The sequence below is a fragment of the Hemicordylus capensis genome, chromosome 6 (genome assembly GCF_027244095.1).
Source record: "Hemicordylus capensis ecotype Gifberg chromosome 6, rHemCap1.1.pri, whole genome shotgun sequence".
In the NCBI taxonomy this organism is placed as follows: domain Eukaryota; kingdom Metazoa; phylum Chordata; class Lepidosauria; order Squamata; family Cordylidae; genus Hemicordylus; species Hemicordylus capensis.
In genome coordinates this window covers 35,323,345-35,345,396 of record NC_069662.1, presented here as the reverse complement: position 1 = coordinate 35,345,396, position 22,052 = coordinate 35,323,345, and the positions used below count along the sequence as shown (strand labels likewise).

The 22,052-nt window shown below is 48.6% G+C and overlaps 1 protein-coding gene across 4 annotated transcripts; it reads left to right on the top strand.

The window, feature by feature from the left end:
• Nucleotides 1-1,832: 1,832 nt before the first annotated feature.
• Nucleotides 1,833-21,804, top strand: C6H19orf81 (chromosome 6 C19orf81 homolog). 4 transcript variants are annotated; one of them, XM_053263778.1, is made up of 7 exons: nt 1,833-2,004; nt 4,006-4,134; nt 5,381-5,454; nt 12,750-12,840; nt 16,730-16,850; nt 19,017-19,156; nt 20,487-21,804. In XM_053263778.1, the coding sequence occupies exons 2-7, from the start codon at nt 4,040-4,042 to the stop codon at nt 20,692-20,694; spliced, it is 729 nt and encodes a 242-aa protein (XP_053119753.1). In that variant the 5' UTR covers nt 1,833-2,004; nt 4,006-4,039; the 3' UTR covers nt 20,695-21,804. The 4 variants fall into 4 exon arrangements, with proteins under 4 accessions (XP_053119753.1, XP_053119750.1, XP_053119752.1 ...); XM_053263775.1 differs by lacking the exon at nt 1,833-2,004 and adding an exon at nt 2,127-2,328 and having other exon boundaries at nt 20,487-21,803; XM_053263777.1 differs by lacking the exon at nt 1,833-2,004 and adding an exon at nt 2,324-2,462.
• The last annotated feature ends 248 nt before the right edge of the window (nt 21,805-22,052 follow it).

Genomic DNA, 22,052 nt, shown 5'->3' with positions numbered 1-22,052 from the left:
AACCCGGTTTAAGGGGAGGAGTAGTTTGGCGGATTAACTGCCTGGAGGCCCGGTGGTTCTCACGGTCAGGCGAAATAGGGCTAGGCTCCCCTAGCCTGATTTCGCCTGATCGTGGGAATAGCCTCACTAGCTTTAACAACATTTCTAACTGACTCTAACTAACCAAGACAGACCTATTAAGATCTCATCATGTCTCTAGTGGCTAGAAGAGGTTACTGCGGTGCTAAGAGCAATGCTTTAGAATTCTCATTTATAACGACTTCGTGGAAAAGGTGGATAGAATGAAAACATTTTAGTTATACCGGCTTTTTCTGTGAAGTCTTTGGCAAAAACCCTTGGTCCCCAAACTCTGCAGTAATTATGTTTAGGTATTTGCAGCTGAAATAATTGCATATCCTTCTCTGGTTTACTTCTGCCTCAATTTCCCTTCCATTCCTCTTTTGTTTCCCACATCAATATCTAGATTGTGAGCCCCTCAGGGCAGGGACCTGTCTTTCTCTCTCTCTCTCTCTCTCTCTCTCTCTCTCTCTCTCTCTCTCTCTCTCTCACACACACACACACACACACACACACACACACACACACTATAGTACTGTAGAACGTGATGAAAGTTATTTGCTTTGATGACTTTTTAAAAGGACTAGACCACATGGAGGGGTTCATAATCTATTCTCTATTACATGGTACTAATGGAACCTCCATTTACAGAGGCAATCTACCTCCTAAGAATTAATGCTGGGGACAAAGAAGCAGACATGTTCATTCCCTGCTTGAACATTCTGAGCAGCCATGTATTTAAACGGAATGCTGGTCAAGTTGGACCTTAGTCTGATCTAACAAAATGGTTCTTATCTATGCCTAGTCCAATTAACTTCATGTCCTGCCCAGTGAATCCTACATTACTCCTGGAAAATGTAGGTAGTCGTGTTGGAAGTCCCATCTGCAAGTGATAGATGATGATTTTCCTCCAACTTCACATGTTTTTCATCCCAGGTACACATGGTGGGAAGCTATGGTCATAATGTACTTTGTGGGTATATACACCCAACATATAAGCAAATGCACACAACAGAATGAAAACATGGCAGGCACCCTTGAAACCTTTTCAGATGGCTATATAAAATGCTTCAAGTACATTTGTTTGTTTAAAACATTTATCCCCTGCCTTCCCCCTCAAGCTCTTCAAAGGGGCTTACAATCCAAAATCAAACAAATGACAAGTAGAAACCACCTACATTAAAACCATAAATCAAAAAAGAAAAACACAGACACAGGAGACAGAGAACTGGCACTAGCAAAAGAGGCAGGCAACAGATGATAGAAAGATCGTGTTGCTATTACTTGCCAAAAGCTTCAGAGACGAAAGTTTTAACTTGGCACCTAAAAAGTAGAAGAGTAGGTAGGTGCCGAACAAGTCTCTCTGGGTGTCTGTGAGGTGGGGGGGACACGACCTCATAATTGGGGTGTTACCACAGAGAAGGCCTTATTCCCAGTAGCTACCTGCATAATCTCTGAAGGCAGGAGTGCCTTAAAACAACCATACTGCCCTTATTCTGATCCATTTGACGCCTTTCTCCTTCTAAGGAACCCTATTGACCAGTATCCCCAGCCCCTGGTTGAGCTCACTGGAACAGGGGTTCTCAACCTTCGGTCCCCAGACGTTACTAAACTCCCATCATCCCCCACCACAATGGGAAATCCTCAGCAAGGCATGACCTATGACCCTTCCGATGGAACCAGTTACCAATGCATCCCAATGGCTGTTTGGCATCATTCTTCTATATCTGTCCCTGCATCCTGGCTTGCAGGCCACTGCCTCATTTTTGGCACATGCGGCAAGATGGCTGATGGCTGGAACTGCTGATATTAATGGGGTCTCCAAATAGCTCTCTAAGAATTATACAGCTCAGCATTTTGTAGGAGATGCTGCAGAGCCAGACCCTTCCAAAGAGCTGGTTTCAGTTAAAACCTCTGCATTAACTAATGGGATGGCCCTTGCCCCGGGTGAGGAAGTTATTGCATTGTGTGTGTGTGTGTGTGTGTGTGTGTGTCTTGCTGAAGGAAAGAAATAGATCCGGATCCAGGAGGGTGGGAGCACCTTCCTCTCTCTAGCAGTGGATTCAGAACAAGAGTTCTGGAATCCGGGGGCTGGGTTTGAATCTCCGTAGCAGTTGGGTAGCTAAAGGCCTCTGGCAAAAGCTCTGGTTAGCCGGCAGAGGCCAGAGAGTTGCCAGCTCTGTGAAGGCCTGGAGTAGCCTTTCAGAAACCGGAAGAGGAGTCCTCTGGAAGGACCCGAGTTTGATTCCGACCTACTCCAGGAACAGTCAGGTTATGATGGGGCCTGGGGGGACATATTTTGTTTTGTTTTGTTTTGTACATTTCTATACCACCCCAGAGTCCCTGGGCGGTTCACATATCAACATATAGATATATGATGGAGGGCACATATCTCTGAATGGAGGGTACGTATGTGACGGAGGGACGCATATCTCTGAGGGCACATATATCTCAGCACAAAGGAGACAGAGGGCACATCTCTCTCTCCAGGAATCGATAGGTGATGGAAGACTGACTATACGTGGGCATTCGCAGGCCTTTCCCCGGAGGTTGGGGGGCAAAGCTTGCCAGGGGCTGGGAGACAAGCTCCCGCGGGCTGCTCCTACCCCATTGTAAATGAAGGAGGTGCTGACTGGCAAAGATCAGGATGGGGTGGAGCAGCCAATACTGCCCGATACTAGCCATGCCCCCCTGCATCGGACATTGAGCCGGGGGCATGGCCAGTGTCAGGAAGAGGGGCTGCTCTGTGCCATCCCAACCTTCGCCGTCCTTTCTCAGCAAGGCAGAGAAAGAAGCTCCCAGCCAGGTCTTGGATGAAGCGCTGACTGCTGAGGATCGGGAGGGGGGTGGAGCAGCCCCTCTTCCCAATATTAGCCATGCCCCCGCCCCCCACATGGCTGGATCTGACTCAATTCAGTGCGGGGCGGGGGGGGGCAATTGCCTCCACTTGCCTCTCCCATGTGGATGCCCATGGACCCATATCTGCTCCAGGGTCCGTCCGCTTGTGATGGAGGACTGAATGGGTCACACGGCTCTAGAAAAGGGCTTTCTGGGGAGGAGGTTCCTGTATTGGTTCCTATGGTTACTTGAGGGCCCAGCAATAGACGGCTTTAATAACGTCATTGGTTGCCGGAAAACCTACCCCCCCCCCCCCCGGGCCTGGTAAACAACACAGACAGGGAGCCAATCTCGATTGGGACTGCAGTTCAGGGGGAGCTGACGTTCTGCTGCCAGAGACCAAGGCCAACATGACACAGACGCCCCAATCTGTGGGCAGGGGCAGGGCAGCAGTGGCAAGCTGGCATCCTCAGCTGCTAGGTCATGACGGCAGTGGCAGCAGGAGTAATCCTAGCCAGTGTGGGGCGGGGGGAGAAGAAGAGCACCCGAGAGGGGCTAGGAAGGGGAAATGGGCTGAAGGAGGGAGGTGGCAGTGGACAGCAGCGAGGCACCTGTGGGGATGGAGTGTCGGCCCTTGCTGCCCCCTGCCCCCCTCCTCGTGTCTCTGCCTTGTGGGCCACCCCTGACTGTGGTGTGTGTGTACGTGTGGGGGGGCTTTAACTCATTCACTCCAATGGGAACCTTTCCCCAAGGAAAACAGCATAAGCAGGGGCAGTCCAGGTCAGCACCAAGGTGAGGGGTAGGGACGGGTTTCGCCCCCGCCAGCCCTGATTTGGGTCTTGCTATTTATGCTGGGGTGTGTGTGTGTGCAAGCTCACTAGGGCCAATGGCATAATTAAAGACACATCTAGATTCCCCTTACTTTGCTTTAATGTACATGTCCAATTTCAAGGATCCAGAGTGGGCCATAGAGCCCCCCACCCCATCCAGAGAGCAAATCACCGAAGGGCTGGATTGCATGCTAAATTTGCCATTGGGAAAGACCTGAAAAGACTGCTCAAGTTGGCTGCAGCTATGAAGCATTTTAAAGCAGTTTCTTTCTTTCTTTAGGACTAGAGAGCATCTTTTCCTTGAAAAAGATTACATGTCGAAACGTGTTGGGAATAAAGAGCAAGCTGTGCAGCTGTTGTCTTTCTTTCTGTGCAGAACAAAACAAGACCAAAACATGACCTCTCCTTGGTAACTGATCCTCCTGCCTGTCATCACATGTGAAAGGACTCATTACGTGGATCGGGGCCATCCTGCTGCACGTTTCCCCACCCTTCCCCACCATGCCTTCTGGACTGGAGGCACAGAAGATTCGGAACACAATGGCCCTGATCCACATGCTGAAAGCTTCCAAATACTAAATGAGGATGAGTGGGGTCAGTAATGACCGGGTGGTCATTTTAGGCTGCAGCACCCCCATGGCAAACACAAACAATGTGAATAACCAGGATGGCTTTTGGACACATCACTAACTCTCTGCTGCCTCAGTTGCTCATCGGTAAAATAAGAATATGACCGCCCACTCTCACAGAGTTACTCTGGAGAGAAGAAAAATATTGTCTGTTTTAATCCTCTCTTGTGAGCCACCCAGAGAACAATTTTGTTTGGGGCGGCTAACAAGTAATATTAATTACTTGTTATATATATAATATAAATAAATAATATATATATATAATATAAATAAATAATATATATATAATATAAATAAATATAATATATAATATAAATATAATATATAATATAAATAAAATATTTTTATTTATTTTATAGTTAATTAATTAATTAATTAATTAAAGCACTTGGCTGTAAAAAGTGGTGTGGAATCAAAATATTAGAAAATGGGAAATTGGAAACTTTCCTTCTTATCTTTAGAAACTGAAAGATGTTCGCATACCCCTAGGAGGAGACACCCCTATGTTCGCATACCCCTAGGAGGAGACACCCCTGTGTTCGCATACCCCTAGGAGGAGTAGACAAGACTGTGCTAGATGGACAGGTGGTCTGAATCAGTAGATGGCAGCTTTCTATATGTTCCTATGTTCTCTCCCACACAAAAGATGCCCAACTTCCACAAAGGTCATTTGCCCCCAAACCCAGTATGGGTTTGGGGGCAAATGACCTTTGTGGAAGTTGGGCATCTTTTGTGTGGGAGAGAACATAGGAACATATAGAAAGCTGCCATCTACTGATTCAGACCACCTGTCCATCTAGCACAGTCTTGTCTACTCCCATTGGCAGTGGCTCTCCAGGGCTTCAGGCATGCTTTTTTCCTCAGCCCTACCTGGTGATGCCAAGGATTGAACCTGGGACCTTCTGCAGGCCAAGCCGATGTTCTGTGACTGAGTGATGGTCCCATTCCTGTTTGAGGGGTCAGGGCTCAAGTTTCAGATATTGCCAGGAATGTCTAACCAATACCTCTTTCTGCTGCTGCCTCCAGGATACAGGAAGATGAGAATGAAGGACCCAAACTGCGTTCTGGCGGCAGTACTCCCAGCAGCCACTGGGAACCAGGTAAGGCTTCGGGGGCACCTGGCTACTGTGCTCTCCTGTCCCTGTTTCCTTGATGTGAAGGGTGAAGCTTCAGCCGCCCAACCCCCTCTCCCTCTTTTACGCCCCATCTTTTATCCTGCGACATCACATCAGAAGAAGATGATGTGGCCAGCAGCAGCTTTTAACTTAATTATCCAGTCTAAACACAATTGTGTTTGAACGGATGCCAGGAAAAAGGCAACAATGAAATGAGGAGGAAGGGAGCCAAGGAAGGGGAGCGGGGCCTGCCGCACATTCAGCAAGGCTGGAGAAAAGGCTCAGACAGACGCTTGGTCCTTACTCTGTAAGCAGCCAGTGAAGCAGCTCAGCTTAGAAACAGGGAGGGATCTGCTCTGTCCTTGCCTTCTGGGGCAGCCCCCCCACAAGGTTATTCCTGGAGATTCCCCCCCACAGCCGCCATTTTAAACAATATCACACCATTGAAATCTTCAGGATGTGGGGCGGTTCTTTCATGAGGCCAGGTGAGGCGGTTGCCTCAGGCAGCAGATTATTGGGGCATTGGCAGGGCAGCAAGATACCCCTGCCACTGTCTGCGGAGCAGCTCCTACGGACCAATCTGACCCTGGCAAGCTTTGCAAGGAGTGCCTCTACTCACACTCCATGTAAAGCTTGCAAGCAACATGAGGAGATAAGAGGAGGCTGTTTGCAGCCTTCCCTGCCCCCCGTCCCACTTTCAACACTTGTAAGGGTCAGTTCTGAAAGGGGTCTGACCAGGGGGGACAAGGCAGCCTTTGGTACCATGCCTCAGAACTGGTAAATACAATACCAGTATGAATGGAAGATGACCCTGAATTTACAACCCTCTTTAAAGTTGGGGGGCTATACCTGTATTTACCCAAAAGGAAGAGGATTCTACATTTAAGATGACGCCCTGATAGCTGACATTCCAACTGGTGGTGGTGGGGATCTAATATTGGATTCAGGTAGATACGGTATCTTGGGCCACTTCTGTCCAAGGTGGCTTTCAGTAGTCACCTGGAGACTGATGCCAATGCCTGGGGACTCCAGGCCAATCCTGGAGGGTTGTCAAATCTACCTTCTGGGCCTTTAATAACCTCATGATAGGCACAGTAGCGGCCAGTGCAGATGCCACCAGGAGAGTGGCAAGAGGTACCTTTAAACATAAGTTAGTAGGTGCTTACCTCCACTCCTGCACCTGCTCTGAGCAGCAGAGCGCCACCCAGCACTCCCTGCGGCGGGATATCAGCTCTGCCACTCACCTGGCTTCCCTGGAGCTGATCCCCCACCGGCGGCCAGGTGAGTGGCAGAGCTGATCCCCCACCACAGGGAGTGCTGGGCAGCGTGCCGCAGTTTGGAGCAGAGGTAAGTACCTTCTAATTTATGCTTAAAGATGCCTCTTGCTGCCGCCACCACTCCGGCAGTGCACACACCGCGGGGACTGGATAGGCAGAAATGATAGGAATGTAGATTAACTCCCAGTACTTCCGGCTATAACCCACTGGGTTCCCCTGTCACTTTAGAGCAGGCCTGCTCAGCTTAGGCCCCCCAGCTGTTTTTGGACTACAACTCCCATAATTCTCAGCCACAGCAGCCAATAGCCAGGGATTATGGGAATTGTAGGCCAACATCTGCAGGAGGGCCGAAGTTGAGCAGGCCTGCTTTAGAGGATCTAGGAGGCTTAATGTCCAGCATGCCCATGTTCAATCCATTATTACTGTGTTGGTATTGTTACTAAATATTACTGCACTCTTCCTCCAAGGAGCCAGCTCAGCACAGTGTACATGGGGCTGCCCTTTACTTTATCTTCATAAGATCTCGGAGAGACCACATTGCTCCTCTGCTGATGGAGCTTCACTGGCTGCCAATAGGTTTCTGGGCAAAATACATTGTTTTGACTTTTTATATGTGTTTTAATTGTTTTATGTTAACCACCCAGAGACAAATGTTTGGGCGGTATAGAAGTTTAATAAACAAACAAACAAACAAACAAAATAGCCCTGCACAGTATGTTAGCCTGAAAGATAGTGAGGCGATTCTCACGATTGGCAAAAAGCAGCTTAGGGAGCCTAGCCCGCTTTTTGCCGATCGTCTGCTGCAATGGGTGCCGTGTGGCTCCCGGCAGCAAACCTCGGTAATTCCCCCTCCCCTTAGCCGAGGTTAACAGAGCTAGCGCTCCGTTAACCTCAGCGATTTGATCGTGTATGGGGCGGCTCCATATTGCAAGCAGCCTCCCGGGCTCAGGGGTCTCTCCAGGATGCCCCATATGTGCGCACAGGGCATCCTGGAACTTCCGGGGGCCACGCGTCCCCCGATCCCTGCAGCCCCCGCTGGCTGCAATTGTAATCGTTTGCAGGGAGAGTGGGCTAAGCCTGCTCTTCCCGCAAACCCTTTTAAGGTGGGTCTCACCGATCGTGAGACTCACCTCGGTGACTGGTTCAATGTCACTCACTCAGCTTCATGGCCAAGTGGGGATATGAACTCAAGTCGGCTTAGTTTGAGACTCTGTCCACTACACTGCACTGGCTCTTATCCTATTAGGCACAATTCCAAATGTTTAAGGGGAATCTGCACCCCTGCTTACTCGAACAGCTTTTTAATGTAGCTGGGACTGAAGGGTAAGTGGTGAAAATGAGGCGTGCTCATTATTTCAGTGCAATTGTTATGGCTGGATTGAGGCTTCCGTTTCTTGACAGCGTGGCTACTGAAATAGAGCTGCCAGGTCACCTGGGATTTTGACTGTGAGGCCTGGGGACACAAGGGGTGATGCCTGTCACAACAAGGGGTGGAGCCTGGTGTGTGTGTGTGTGTGTGTGTGTGTGTGTGTAATTAAAGCAATCTCAAACCTCTCCTTCAAGTTCATAGGAACATAGGAAGCTGCTGCCATATACTGAGTCAGACCATTGGTCTATCTAGCTCAGTATTGTCTTCACAAGGTTGCAGGCAGGAATCTCTATCAGCTCTATCTTGAGAAGCCGGGATGGGAACTTGGAACCTAGATGCTCTTCCCAGAGCGGCTCCATCCCCTGAGGGGAATATCTTACAGTGCTCACACATCAAGTCTCCCTTTCATATGTAACCAGGGCAGACCCTGCTTAGCTAAGGTGACAAGTCATGCTTGGTACCACAAGACCAACTCTCCTACCCTATATTTGGAGTTCATTTCCAGTGTAGCTTTATTACCTTCTTTCCCATGTGTTTTCAGAATAGATTATCCTTTTTATTGGAGCCCTCCTCTCAGTTACTCTGCTTTACTGAAGAATAGACTGGAAAATATGCTAGCAATAGGGGTGTGTGTGATTTAAACGGCAGGGAAGAGAGGGCTGGGAATAGCTCCTCTGTTTGTTGAGATTTAACTCTTGAATTTAGGCTCCACACAGGGCTTAGTAATTCAGCTGATTTATTTACCATGACATACAGCTTCCTGGCAGGGCTTTTAACAGGCCTGCACAGAGGTTCTTCACCCAGGGCCCTGGTGGTCTATTTCATCTTGACCATTGATTGTTACCGGGGATTATATGGGGCATCTTCATGACACTGGATGCATCTTGTGGTCATTTGGTATTACTCCTGTAAAGCACCCATTTCTTTTTCTGTGTAGAAGGTGATGTATTGGGGGCTGGTTTCCCAGGGCACCCACACACCCACCATGCCCTGTACCTGAGCACATTTTGCCACTTCACTTCTGTCATTGCTCTTGCAGTTTTTCTTAAAACCAAGGCCAGTTTTATTGCTATTAACCACCACCCCTTTTATTTTTTTAAAATTAACGCTTGCTACCATTAATGTTTGCTCAGAAGTAAGCCTCACTGCTGTTAATGGGACTTCCTCTCAAGAAGTGGGAGACAGCAAAAATATGAGTTTTGCAGAAATAAACAGAACTGTGCATTCATTCAGATGGAGGGTTTTTAAAAAAATATATCTATATCTATATGCTTCTGTCCCAACTGCTTCGATTGCGGCAAGAGCTATTTCTCTGAAATGTGTGGGGCATCATAGGAACATAGGAACATAGGAAACTGCCATATACTGAGTCAGACCATTGGTCTATGTAGCTCAGTATTGTCTTCACAGACTGGCAGCGGCTTCTCCAAGGTTGCAGGCAGTAATCTCTCTCAGCCCTATCTTGGAGAAGCCAGGGAGGGAACTTGAAACCTCCTGCTCTTCCCAGAGCGGCTTCATCCCCTGAGGGGAATATCTTGCAGTGCTCACACATCAAGTCTCCCATTCAGATACAACCAGGGCAGACCCTGCTTAGCTATGGGGACAAGTCATGCTTGCTACCACAAGACCAGCTCTCCTCTCCATAGACCAGGTCTCCTCTCCATCATAGCCTCAGAAGGTTCTATCATGCATGCAAATTCTACCCCATTCGGTGAAGAAATACAACATTTATACAAACATTAAGTGTGTGTGCACAGAAACCCCCGTATGTATCTACCTGCAATTTGGCTGACATTATATCCCTCCAGTGAACTAACCAGTGTGCAACTTTTGTCTCAAGAAAAACCAAACAAAAATATGAGGAGAGACCTCAAACCTTTAGGTTTCAGGGGCTACCATACCTACACTTCCCCTCCAAGAAATTAAAAAAAATATATATAGGCATTTAAAATGGTTTCTTACTAGTATAGAGAATAGTTTTAGTGAATAATCATTTTATCGCTATTAACGATATTGTGCTATATTGCTCAGCCCGCCACCCTCACAACCGGAAGTGAAAGGATGCAAAAGCAGCAACATAATTTAAAAACAAAAAGGAGGAAATTATGATCTGAACTGCACAATGTAGGCATGGTGCATGGGAGCTGTGCTGTACAAAGGCAGAATGAAACATCTGTTTCATTGCCCCTGGAGTATGGTCTATGGATATCCACAGAACTCTTCCAGGTTAGGGGAAAAGCAAAAGCTGCAATCCTATACCCACTTATCTGGGAGTAAGCCCCACTAAATTAAATGGAACTGGCTCAATCCAGGGAGGGCAACTATCCCCATCCCCCCCCCCGGATGCCCATGGAATGGCCAAGACTCCTCTTCCATCCAGCATCATCCCTTAGATTAGGTGCTCTTCAGATTTTGGAGCTTACTTCCTTGGCTTTCCAAATTGAACTGTGCACAGAAGAGAAGTGGAGCTTCCACATGGAGCAGTTAGTTTCTTTTCTATATGGCAGGAGAGCTGGTCTTGTGCTAGCGAGCATGAATTGTCCCCTTTGCTAAGCAGGGTCCATCCTGGTTTGCATTTTGAATGGGAGACTACTTATGTGAGCAATGTAAGATATGGGCCGCTGTGGGAAGAGCAGACGCAGGGTTGCATGCAGAAGGTTCAAAGTTCCCTCCCCTGCGTCTTCAGGATAGGGCTGAGAGAGACTCCTGCCCTGGAGAAGCCGCTGCCAGTCTGTGTAGACAATACTGAGCTAGATGGACCAATAGTCTGACTCAGTATAAGGCAGCTTCCTATGTACTCAGGTCGCTATTTCCTGTCTGCATTAGGGGGCAGACTGTTTGTTTGTTTTTCAAATTTGGAGACTGCCCCAAACTTCCATCTCTAGGGCATTTTTAGCACCACAGGCTTCATGCAAGTTTACTGTGAGGCTTTACTGCAAGTTTGAAGTTGCCCCCCCAAACCAACGCAAAAAGTGGATATTTTTACCCTGGATATAAATCGGGCTACACTCTTAACGCTCAATGAAAAATCGTGTGTGAAGTGCTCCCTGATAGCTCCTCGCAGGGACTTTGGGGTAAATCTGGCTGATTTGTGGACACCCCCCCTCCATTCCAGAGTAGATGTGAGCGAAAAGCCTTGTGTGGAAAACACCCAGATGGTTTACAACAACATAAAACAGATTAAAATGAAAACCACTTAAAACAATTTAAAACCACAATACAGTTAAAAAGCTTGGGTGAAAAAATGTGTCTTTAGAGACTTTTTAAAAGTTGTCAGAATGTTGCTGGTTGCTTGTTTGTCCCTCCCTCTGTCCCTCCTCTGTGTCCCCCTCTGTTCCCATTATCTTAAAAAAAAAAAAAATTACATTCTGTTCTCATGCACTTCTGGTTTATTGAACTTTCCGGGCATTCCTCCGCGCCCCTTGCTTCTACTGAGACCCCTGTGGAGCTTAGAAGGGAAGAAAGAAAAGAAACAATGAAGCTCTTCTCGCGATCCGTGCAGACAATCTCCCTGCAGACAATCAAAGGGCAGCCCTGGAGCGGCCGGATCGGTCGCCCACACGACTGTCAGCTCCAACATGGAGCCGGCGGGGGCTGCAGGGATTGGGGTCCGCGCAGCCCACAGAAGTCCCAGTATGTCCCGTGCGAGCGTGCAGGGCATCCTGGAGAGACCCCCAAGCCCGGGAGGCTGGCTGCAGCCTCTTGGTCAGGGATTTACTCATTCTGTTAACCTCACTTAAGGGGAGGGTGTTCTAGGTGGGCTAGCCGCCTTGGGAGCACCAGGCTCGCCTGTGAGCCTGGTGGTTCCCACGATCGACGGAAAGCAGGCCCTTAGCCCGCTTTCTGTCGATCGTGGGAATAGCCTCGATGTTTTCCAAGAATCTCCTAGTTCTTTGGATATTGTTGCTGATCGCTAGTTCATCACTTCCTAAAATCCTATCTGATGACTTGGCTTCAGCCCTATGCAGACTTTTCTGTAGGACTGGCCCATCCACTAGGCAGACCTAGGCAGTTACCTAGGGCCCCAATTCTTGTGGGGTGTGCATAAACAGTCCCAGGATATAGCACCGCCAATTATTCTTGCTCTCCCTCTTGTATTGCACCTCTAAGTACTGCACAGTGGCATAAAAATGTAAGATGTAATACTGCACCCTGCTCCCCAAACAGCCTGCACATTCTGCATCCCAAGATGCAGAGTCTTCTTTGATCATTGCACCTCAGCCCCCAATAAACAATACTAGTCTCATAAACTGCACTTCCTCTCTTGAATATTAATTGTCTTCCTCAGCATTCATTTCCAAAAAGAAAAGGTCTCTCAGACTGGCTTTCCAAATTAACAGCCAAAGGTATAGCAACCCACTTCCTATCTGTATCCTGCATTTCAGTGGGCCTGCACCCAGGTTCACTTTTAAATCTATAGTGTGGCGATTCCAGCTAACAATGATCTCCCAGAAAGTGATGTGGGCCAGCTATTAGAATGCACTGAAAGCCTTGTTTGTGGACTTCCTGGAAGCGTCTGGTTGGCCACTGTGGGAAACAGGATACTGGACTTGATGAAATTTTAGCTTGATCTAACAGGGCTTATTATGTATGTGGTTTAACTTCTGAGTGCTAACAGCCCATCTTCCCTTCAGTCTCAGCACTACTGGAGCTTGAAAGTGAAGAGAACACCACTTACCCCCTCCTAGAACTGGAGCAGCCCTGCCCCCCACCGCGGAAAGCCTCGTGAGTAATTGCTTATAGCTGGGTAACTGAACTGACATGGGCCAATCCCTGCTAACCTGGGGGTTCTCATCACTTGACTCACTCCTCTGCTGTTCCGAGTGGCTGAAGGCCCTGGAGACCCAGCTGCCGTCTTTCCTTATGATCCTGTATAGGTTCACATTCATGTGCATTAAGGGCAATGCTTGGCAAAGAGGCAGATGCTCGAAGGCCTGTCAGTTGGTAAGGCTCAGTAGGTCTGAGGAGGCCTGTGGGCTCCCTTTTGGAAAATGTCGAGTCGCTGTCTTGTTTCTACTGGGCAAGAGCGGACTCTGGTGCTTTTCCTTGAACAGTCACCTGACATGTGGAAACCCAGCAGGGGAAGCTGTCCCCAACGTGCCATCTCCATGGCAGGGAAATCCTCACCTGCTAAACGTTTGCATGGCCGGATGCTGTTCGAGACGCAAACACAGAACCAGTTTTAAAAAAGCAAAAGAAGTTGGCAACCCTATGAAGAAAACTACACTGAGAGTTTTTCCAGGTGGGGTGGTTTACTGTGTGAGAAAATGTGATACACACTAACCAGAGTCACTGAGCATTTTCAGACAGCAGGCGTTACCATGAGTTTACTGTGAATTCAAAGTTGCCCCCCAAAAAACTGACACAAAAAGTGGATTTTTAAAAACCCCGGATATAAATCGGGCTACACTCTAATGCATGATGAAAAACCTGAATTGTGTGTGAAGTGCTCCCTGACAGCTCGCAGGGACTTCGGAGTAAACTTGGCCAATATGTGAAAGCACACCTCCATTCCAGAGGAGATGCAAACTAAAAGCCCTGTGTGAAATAGCTCACTGTTTTTTCATGCACTGAAGGACCAATCATCAGGAAAGAAGTCAGGAAGGGCAGTTCACCACCCACAACTGTAACTGTTATGAAGCGACTATAAATTGTCATCTGGAAGACTTCTAACTCTTGGACTCTGATGGGTTGTAATTAATAATAATGGCTCACACACTGTACAATGCAATGTGGGCGACCGGAGCACTGCCCACGCTCCTCCCTGTGGATAAGCCCCATCAATGGAGCCGCACAGCAGGGCCATGCTGCTCTGGCATCAAGTCACCTGTGGGCTTCCCATCATGCAACTGCATTTGTCAAATCAAATCAAATCAGATCAAATCAAATGAACATTTGTGCAACGTTACACCAGCGCAGAGCTTCCCTGGCGCACAACTCCGTTGGTGTTTACATACACACAGCAGTGCGGGCAGGACTACTACTATGCACATTGCATTGTGCGGTATGTGAGCCACTAATAATAATAACAATTATGGTTATGATAATAACAACTGACACAATGCACACTATTGCGGAGACAGTGTGCACCACGGCGAGCCTGTTGCATGCTCAGAAGGCAGCAAGGACGCTGCTGCCAACATGCTCTTCTGCAAGCAGCACCTTCACCACCCGCCCACCCACCCCCACCCCACCGCCTCAGTTTCTCCTATTGTGCTGAGACACTGCTGGCCCAACTGCATGTCGGTGACAATATCCTTGCTACCTTCTGAGCCCACAGCAGCCTTGCCGTGGTGTACACTATCTCTGAAAGTGTGCAACAGTATGCAACATGTTTGCCATTAATAACAACAACAATAATAACAACAACAATGTTTGTAAGGCTAATTGATTTGATTGAATAATGGAATATGATTTATTTCTTTGGCTCAGTGGCCTAGCCACCACTGAACTGCGGGTAGGGGGGACAACTGCAGGTGGGGGAGACATCTCTAGGTCACCGACATCCAGGGGCTGACCAGGGCACCCCCTCATCCTTTCCTAGAGCACCCCCTTGTCCAGGGCACCCCTTCGTCCTTTCCCAGAGCACACCCTCGTCCCTCCCCAGAGCGCCCAACTGGTGAACCAACTCCTTGCTGCCTTGGGGAAGGAGATGGGAGGCACTTCCATGTTCCAGAACTGGCCACGACCCTCGCACAGGTGTCAGAAACACATTGATGCGGGGGGCATCGCTGGCATTGAGCCATGCGCGCACCACCTATCGTGTCCTTCTCCCAGCTGGTGAGCACTTTGTTTGCTGGTTGTGTGCTTCCTTTCTCTCTCTTGCTCGGACTGAGGGAGAGGGGAAAAAGCACCCCAATGGTGAAGAAACGGCTCGCTGACTGGGAGAGGGTAACAGGTGGTCCGGCTATACACTGATGCTGGCCACACCCTAGCAAAGAAATGCTTCTGATGCTGGTGCAAGGGGCATGGCCTGCAGTGGAACACAGAAGTGCTGCCCATTGACCTTTTCGAGAGGTACATAGGAACATAGGAAACGGCCATATACTGAGTCAGACCATTGGTCTATCTAGCTCAGTATTGTCTTCACAGACTGGCAGCGGCTTCTCCAAGGTTGCAGGCAGGAGTCTCTCTCAGCCCTATCTTGGAGATGCTGCCAGGGAGGGAACTTGGAACCTACATGCTCTTCCCAGAGTGGTTCCATCCCCTGAGGGGAATATCTTGCAGTGCTCACACTTCTAGTCTCCCATTCATATACAACCAGGGTGGACCCTGCTTAGCTAAGGGAACAAGTCATGCTTGCTACCACAAGACCAGATCTCCTCTCTAAAAGTAGCAGCAATGGTGGCAGGGGGGTGCAGAAGCAGCAGCGACAAGGGGCTGCCACCAACATCCTTACATCCGTGCATTGGGCGAGACCCCCCCTTAAAAAGTGGCATGTGTGTGGGCGCTTTAGCATTTGGCTGGTGCTACTTTGTGTAATATCTGAAGGGGAATCTTATGTGGTGGTGGGCAGAAGTTGCCCTGCCTTTTTAAAAAGGCAGGAGGTGGGACATGAAGGGGAAGTTTTTGCAGGACCCCACACTTCCTTCCACTCCATGACCCACCATCCTCTGCCTTAACTTGAAACTTTTACACACAGCAGGCTTTACCGCAAGTTTACTGGGAGGCTTTACTGCGAACTCAAAGTTGTTCCCCAAAACTGACACAAAAAGTGGATTTTTTTTAACCCCAGATATAAATGTGGCTACACTGTAATGCGCAGTGAAAAACTCAAATTATGTGTTAACTGCTCCTCAATAACTCACAGGGACTTTGGGGTAAATCTGCCTGATATGTGATGTGAATGCAAACCCTCCATTCTGGAGGAGAAGCAAGCTAAAGGGTTTTAAAAGCCCCGTGTGAAAAACATCCTGCATACTAAGAGACTCAATGGTATGACTCAGGAGTTACTCTAAAGGACTGTGTAGGACTTCCATCAAGCAGTTTAGTCAGGATGTCAGCCACTTATAGACTCCAAGGGAAAGAGTGGTGGTATGCAAGGACAAGGCAGTGGGGCTGAATCAGGGATATTAATGGTTTAATGAGACAGATATTATGTATAGAGAGGCAAGAGCAAACTGCTTTTCCGTGCTCTTGCTGCTGGCTGTTTGTTAGCCCGCCTCAACTCCTGGACTGGAATACAAGTAACTAAAGCCCCATTCAAAAGCTGGCCTGGATCAAGGCATGGATTAACCCCAAACACCACACCACTGAATCCTGGGTGGGCAGCAGCAAGAGAAGGGAGGACAGTGGTTAGGAGCAGCCACTCAGTCACTCACTCATGGGGCCAGTGAGATAGGCGGTTGGCTGGTAGAGTCTACCGCCCTAAGCCACCAGCTCACCAGGCCTCATTAGTGGGCAGGTTTTGTTTAATGATCATGGCTTCTCTCAAAGAATCCTGGGAGTGGTAGTTTTGCAGGGGTGCAGAGAAATCTGTGTTAGAGATTCCCAGCCCCCTCCCATGCAACTCCCCAGGGAGAAGGACCATTGGTCCAGTTTATCTTATTGATGCTACCTAAATGTTTAGAGTGGCATTGCAGTCTCTGACCCTCCGTCTTCTTTCTCCTCCCAGGCGCCAATACCTGAAAAGGATCATTGCTGAATATGAGGCCTTGGACATGGAAATGCCTTGTATCCGCAAGTTCCCCAAGCCACCAGCTGCGCGGCCCCTCTGCCTCTGCCTGGAGAGCCCGGTTAGTCGTGTTGACGGGGAGTTGTGTTGATGCTGAGTGGCGGGGAGGGAGCCCTTTGAGGCATTTGGCTGAAGGGCGGAGGAGGGTGGAGAAACAGACTCTAAGGAGACACACTGCCATTCCAAAGCCAATCTGCATCCCCACCCCGCATTCATCTGTGTGTACAAACTTAGCATGTGCCAACTCACCACCTACAGAGTGGTGAGTTGCGTACGCCTGTCAGTGTGTACAGCAAGTGCAGGAATTTGCAGTGTTCTGAGGCCATTCTAGATGTCCCCATTACTCTGCATTTAGCTCTTTCTGTACCCCAGGTGACCCCACATAAATAAAATGTGTTAAATAAATAAATTTAGATAGATAGATAGATAGATAGATAGATAGATAGATAGATAGATAGATAGATAGATAGATTTGCAACTTTGGGGTGAACATTTCCAAGCTTTCAGACACCCAGTTGCTAACAAAGGAAGGAAAGAAGGAAGGAAGGGGAGGGGGATAAAACGAGAGAGAGAGAGAGGGAGAGAGAGAGAGAATGAATATAAGCATGTCCACAGAGCTGATTCACTTCCTGTCTGGACTGCTATTATGGTGTTCTCAGTATAATTGGCTTATGAAGCTCACTAATACAAGATGTGACAAGGACCATTTGCTGTAACCACTTTTAAAAAAAAAAGCTGTAAAAGTCTATTAGTTAAGATGGTGAAAACAGAACCTCCATATTCAAGGGCACAATGCTTCACTTCATACCTTGCTTGGGAGAGCCCAGAGGCATCTAGTTGGTATTAATCTGCAACTAGACCCAAAATGTCCAGTTCCCCCTACAAAAAAAAATGCAGTTCTAAAAGAACATTTGTGCAGTTCAAAAATTCGAATCATGCAAAAATTGTATTATGTGAGATGATGTAAAAAGTGACTGATAAAAATGAGCAAAGTCAAGTGAGTGGCACAGGCTCCTCTAAAATCCAGACCCTGATCAAGTGTACGCCCATTTCTCCCCTAGGAATGTGCACGGAACCGCGGACCGGCACTGGGGTGCGGGTCCCTTTAAGGGCGGGGGGAGGGTGTACCTACCCCTCCCTCCGCTTGTCCCCCACTGGCGCATGTCCGTTTAGCAAGCATTTGGGGTGGCAGCAAAAGGCTTCTCCCTCTGGCAGCAAAAGGCTTCAGGAAGTCTTTTGCACATGCGCAAAAGGCTACCTGAAGCCTTTTGCTGCCAGAGGGGAGGGGTGGCAGGGAGGTATCCTGCCACCCCAAATGCTTGCTAAATGGACACGTGCCGGCGGGGGACAAGTAGAGGAAGGGGTAGGTACACCCTCCCCACACCCTTAAAGGGAACCCCAACCCAGCGCCCGAACCACCCCAAGGCTGGACCGGTCCGGAGGCCTGCAGAATGGCCTCCGGACCAGTCCGAGCACATCACTATTCCCTCCACCACCATCTGTGTTCCCTCTAACAGGAATGCCCAGATATTGTTGACTACAACTCCCATAATCCCCAAGCAAAAGCCATTGCAGCTGGGGATTCTGGGAGTTGTAGTCAACAATATCTGTTAGAGGGAACAGTGCCCCCCACTAAAGATGCTTCCTCCAGACTCCACTACTACTCTCCCGAATTTTCACCAATGAATAGAACACCTTGTTGCAATAATGCTGTCAAATTATCAGTTCTGAGGATTTTCTCCCACACTGGGTAGGCTTCTAAATATCATGGATTGTGACTCTGGGCAACAAAGGATGTGTGTCCAGACAAAGGAAATGCACAGGTGTATGTTGTAGCAATCCACAGTATATCGTGTTCATGAATTACACTGTGCAGTTTGGAATTATCCTTCAGAACAAACAAACCTGGGTTGGCAAACACTATATTGGACTAGATGGGCTGGCTGATTCAGTGAGGTGGTTCTTAAGTGCTTTTTAAGCCTCCTGCCACACCACCAAAGGGGTGCATATGTGTGCTGAGTGGCTTTAATGTAGTTTTGAAAGCACGAGTGCAGTTTTTAATGCAACTGAGAGCGATGAAATACGGCCATTTCACCTCCACATTACAGCTCTCCTCTAGGAGGGAAGTCGTTCCTAGTCCTCTCCTAGAGGAGAGCTGTAGTTCCTAGTCAGCAGGTGGGGTTGGGGGAAGTGGAAGCTGAAGGACAACTTCTCCCTTTGCCTTCAGCCCGAAAAGGAGATGAACCATGCCGAAGTCCTAGAAGCTCTTGAGGCAGCCATTCCCAATGCCTTCGAAACTGGTATCCTGCACAGCATCCAGTTTGAGAACATCAATGTGATCTGTGGGACGGCTGGACGGAAGAACAGGTTAGGCCTTCCCAGTCATGGGGCAGATCAGCGAGTGTGGGAGCCGCCTTCCAGCTAATTGTAATAGTGTGCAGGCCCCCTCCAAAGAGCAAGATCCTGGGCAGTCGCCCTGCTTGCCCTGCCCTAAGGACAGCCCTGCTGCCCCCACCTCACCGGCCCACTAGGCTTCGTGACCTACTCAAAGAATCCAGCAGCCTGGCTTCCAGCCCTACCCTGCACTTTCTCCTGCTTTTACAAAGCCCAGCACGCCTTGCTCTCTCCCCTTCTTGTCGCTCCTGAGGGCAGGATGGAACCAATGGGTTGAAATGACAAAGAAGAAAATCTAAACTAATCATTAGGAGGCATTTCCTGACTGTAAGAAGAGTCTGTCTGCCAGTGGGACAGTCTGCCTCGCACAGTAGTGGGCTCTTAGTCTCTAAAGTTTTTTTTTTTTGGATGTCAGACATGCTGTGGCAGTTTCCTGCCTAGAACAGAGTGTTGGATTAGAGGGCCTCCATGATCCCTTCCAACTCTTGAATTCTGTAAATCTAATTTTCTGTGAGCTTCTCTGGGTAACTCTCAGACACTCTGAGGGTGGACAAGTATCTCAGAGGCAGGCAGGACCACTGTCTGGCACCACAGAGAGGCAGGCAGGACCGATGTCTGATACCGCAGAGAGGCAGGCAAGACCGATTCCTGGCACCAAAAAGAGGCAAACAGGACAGATGTCTGGTACCACAGAGAGGCAGGCAGGACTGATATCTGGTACCATAGAGAGGCAGGCAGGACCGATGTCTGCTACCGCAGAGAGGCAGACAGGACCGATGTCTGGCAGCACAGCAATAAATGGCAGCTGGGAATGATGGGAGTTGTAGTCCAACAACAAGTTGTTGGCCACCCCTTTTCCAGATATTAAAGTACTGAGGTCTGTTTGCTATTCATGTGAACACAGGCTGAGACAACACAAAGATCCTGTTTTGTTCTGCTGCCCTAGACCCCTCCAAATCCACGCAGCCAAGCACAGAGGCAGGTGGAATCATTTATTTATTTATTTATTTATTTACTTACTTACTTACTTATTTATTATACAGCCTGACTCCAAAGGCTCTAGGATTTGGGGTGGACCCACCAAATCCACCCGCCCCACGTGCCCGGCTGCACCCTTGCCCATTGCTACCGCTCCTCTTCCTACCATCACGTACTCTTCTGTGCCTGAATGATGCGATGTTTTTAAATGGATGGTGCACTAGGACCAGCAAGTGATGATACACCCAGACACACCCACATCCCTCATGTGAAGGCCAGACTTACCACACCACTCGAATCCCCCTTTCCCAATCTCCTGATATAGGTGGCTGATCACCGTGTCAGATTTCCGGACCCGGAACCAGCTTCTGCGTTCGGGCTTGACCTTGGGCGGAAATCACTTTGCCCTGCGGCGCTGGGATGACCTGGTGATGGAGGACTACCGTATGCACCTCCGGAGGTCGGTCGCACGGCAGCGCCTCCTGGAGACCCTCAGTGATTCCTGGGATGCAAACCACCAGAATGGGCTGTGAAGTCCCAGGAACAAAAGAATCCGCAGCAAAAAGAAACCTGTTGTTTGCCTGTTTGTATACTGGCTTGGGTTGGTTTAGTTCAGAGCTATACAACTTTGACCCTCCAGATGTTGTTGGATTACAACGCCCCTCATCCCCATCCACAATGGCCAGTAGTCCAGGATGATGGGGGTTGTAGTCCAACATCTGCAGGATGGCCGAAGTTGTGCAGCCCTGGTTTAGTTCCCCCCCACCCCCGAGGAGACTGCCAAGGTCAATATCTCCAGCTGAGTTTATATGATGGGACTCTGGCTTGTTGGCCTTTCCTTCAGGAGCCAACATCTTCTCATGCCACTACTCCTGCTGATAGCAAACCTGGAGAGAGGGCACCCCCTGGAGACCATTCATGGTACTTCTCTTATTCCATGTTTCTGCTATACTGTAGATAGCTCATGTTGGCATTCCAGCGGTGTATGTAGAAGCCATTCCTCCTCATTTAAAATGTGTGCAGGCTAGTTCTTGTGATTCCTCAGGGATAAGCAAAAGGGCTTGCTTCTCCATATTCTCACTTTGTGTCTTTCAGGACTTGATCTAAGCCCTGCAAAGGAGTCTAATTTGGGGGTAGCTTCTGGGTCTAAGTTTGGGGTGGCTTAGCTCATTGGTCTTCAACTGATGGTTCAGGAGTTGGGACCCACAACCAGTACCATTTCGTCATCATCTAGGTTTTTGTTTTAATTGAAGAAAAATAGTCTCATCAAGACATAAATGAGAGATGGAAAAGAGAGGAAGATAAAAACAAAAAGAGAGAAAGAAACCAATATATGTTGGAGGGGGAGGGGGTGAGAGAGGGAGAATGCAACTGAGAAATGAAAGAAAATATTTTCAGAAGATCTTCCACATATTTAGCATGAATTGATAAGGGTGTGGGTGTGGGGGCGGGATTCAGTTCCCTCTCACATCTGCCCTTCACTCTTCATTCTGACCCAAGATAAACTTAATCACTTACCTAAATCTAGAGTGGGGAGTTTTTTCCTCATAGATCAACCCCATACTGTGTCTGCACAAAAGAACATCCCTGGTTTTATTTTCTGAGACTTCGATCCACCTTCTTAATAGAATATGTGCTCTTATGCAGGGAGTTCTTTCCAGTGATCCTCTTGTGACATCCCCACCCCACCTCTAGTTCAGAAGGTGGCCAGTTAAACATCTAAGTATTCATCACTGGGTCCAGTTAATCGGAGCCAAAGTCCACAGGGCACCCAGAAACACTTGCTAGGGAAACAATCACTCCAACCACTGGCATAGACAAGGCCAAAGCATGGAGAGGGAACAGGGACACTTTACTAGACCTATCAGTCTGGTGGCGGGGGTGGGGGAGC

Coding starts and splice junctions, on each gene's coding strand:
- C6H19orf81 (XM_053263778.1), top strand. CDS start 4,040: ATGTCGAAACGTGTTGGGAATAAAGAGCAAGCTGTGCAGCTGTTGTCT. Junction 4,135..5,380: donor CAAAACATGACCTCTCCTTG/GTAACTGATCCT, acceptor TGCTGCCTCCAG/GATACAGGAAGATGAGAATG. Junction 19,157..20,486: donor ACGGCTGGACGGAAGAACAG/GTTAGGCCTTCC, acceptor CTCCTGATATAG/GTGGCTGATCACCGTGTCAG.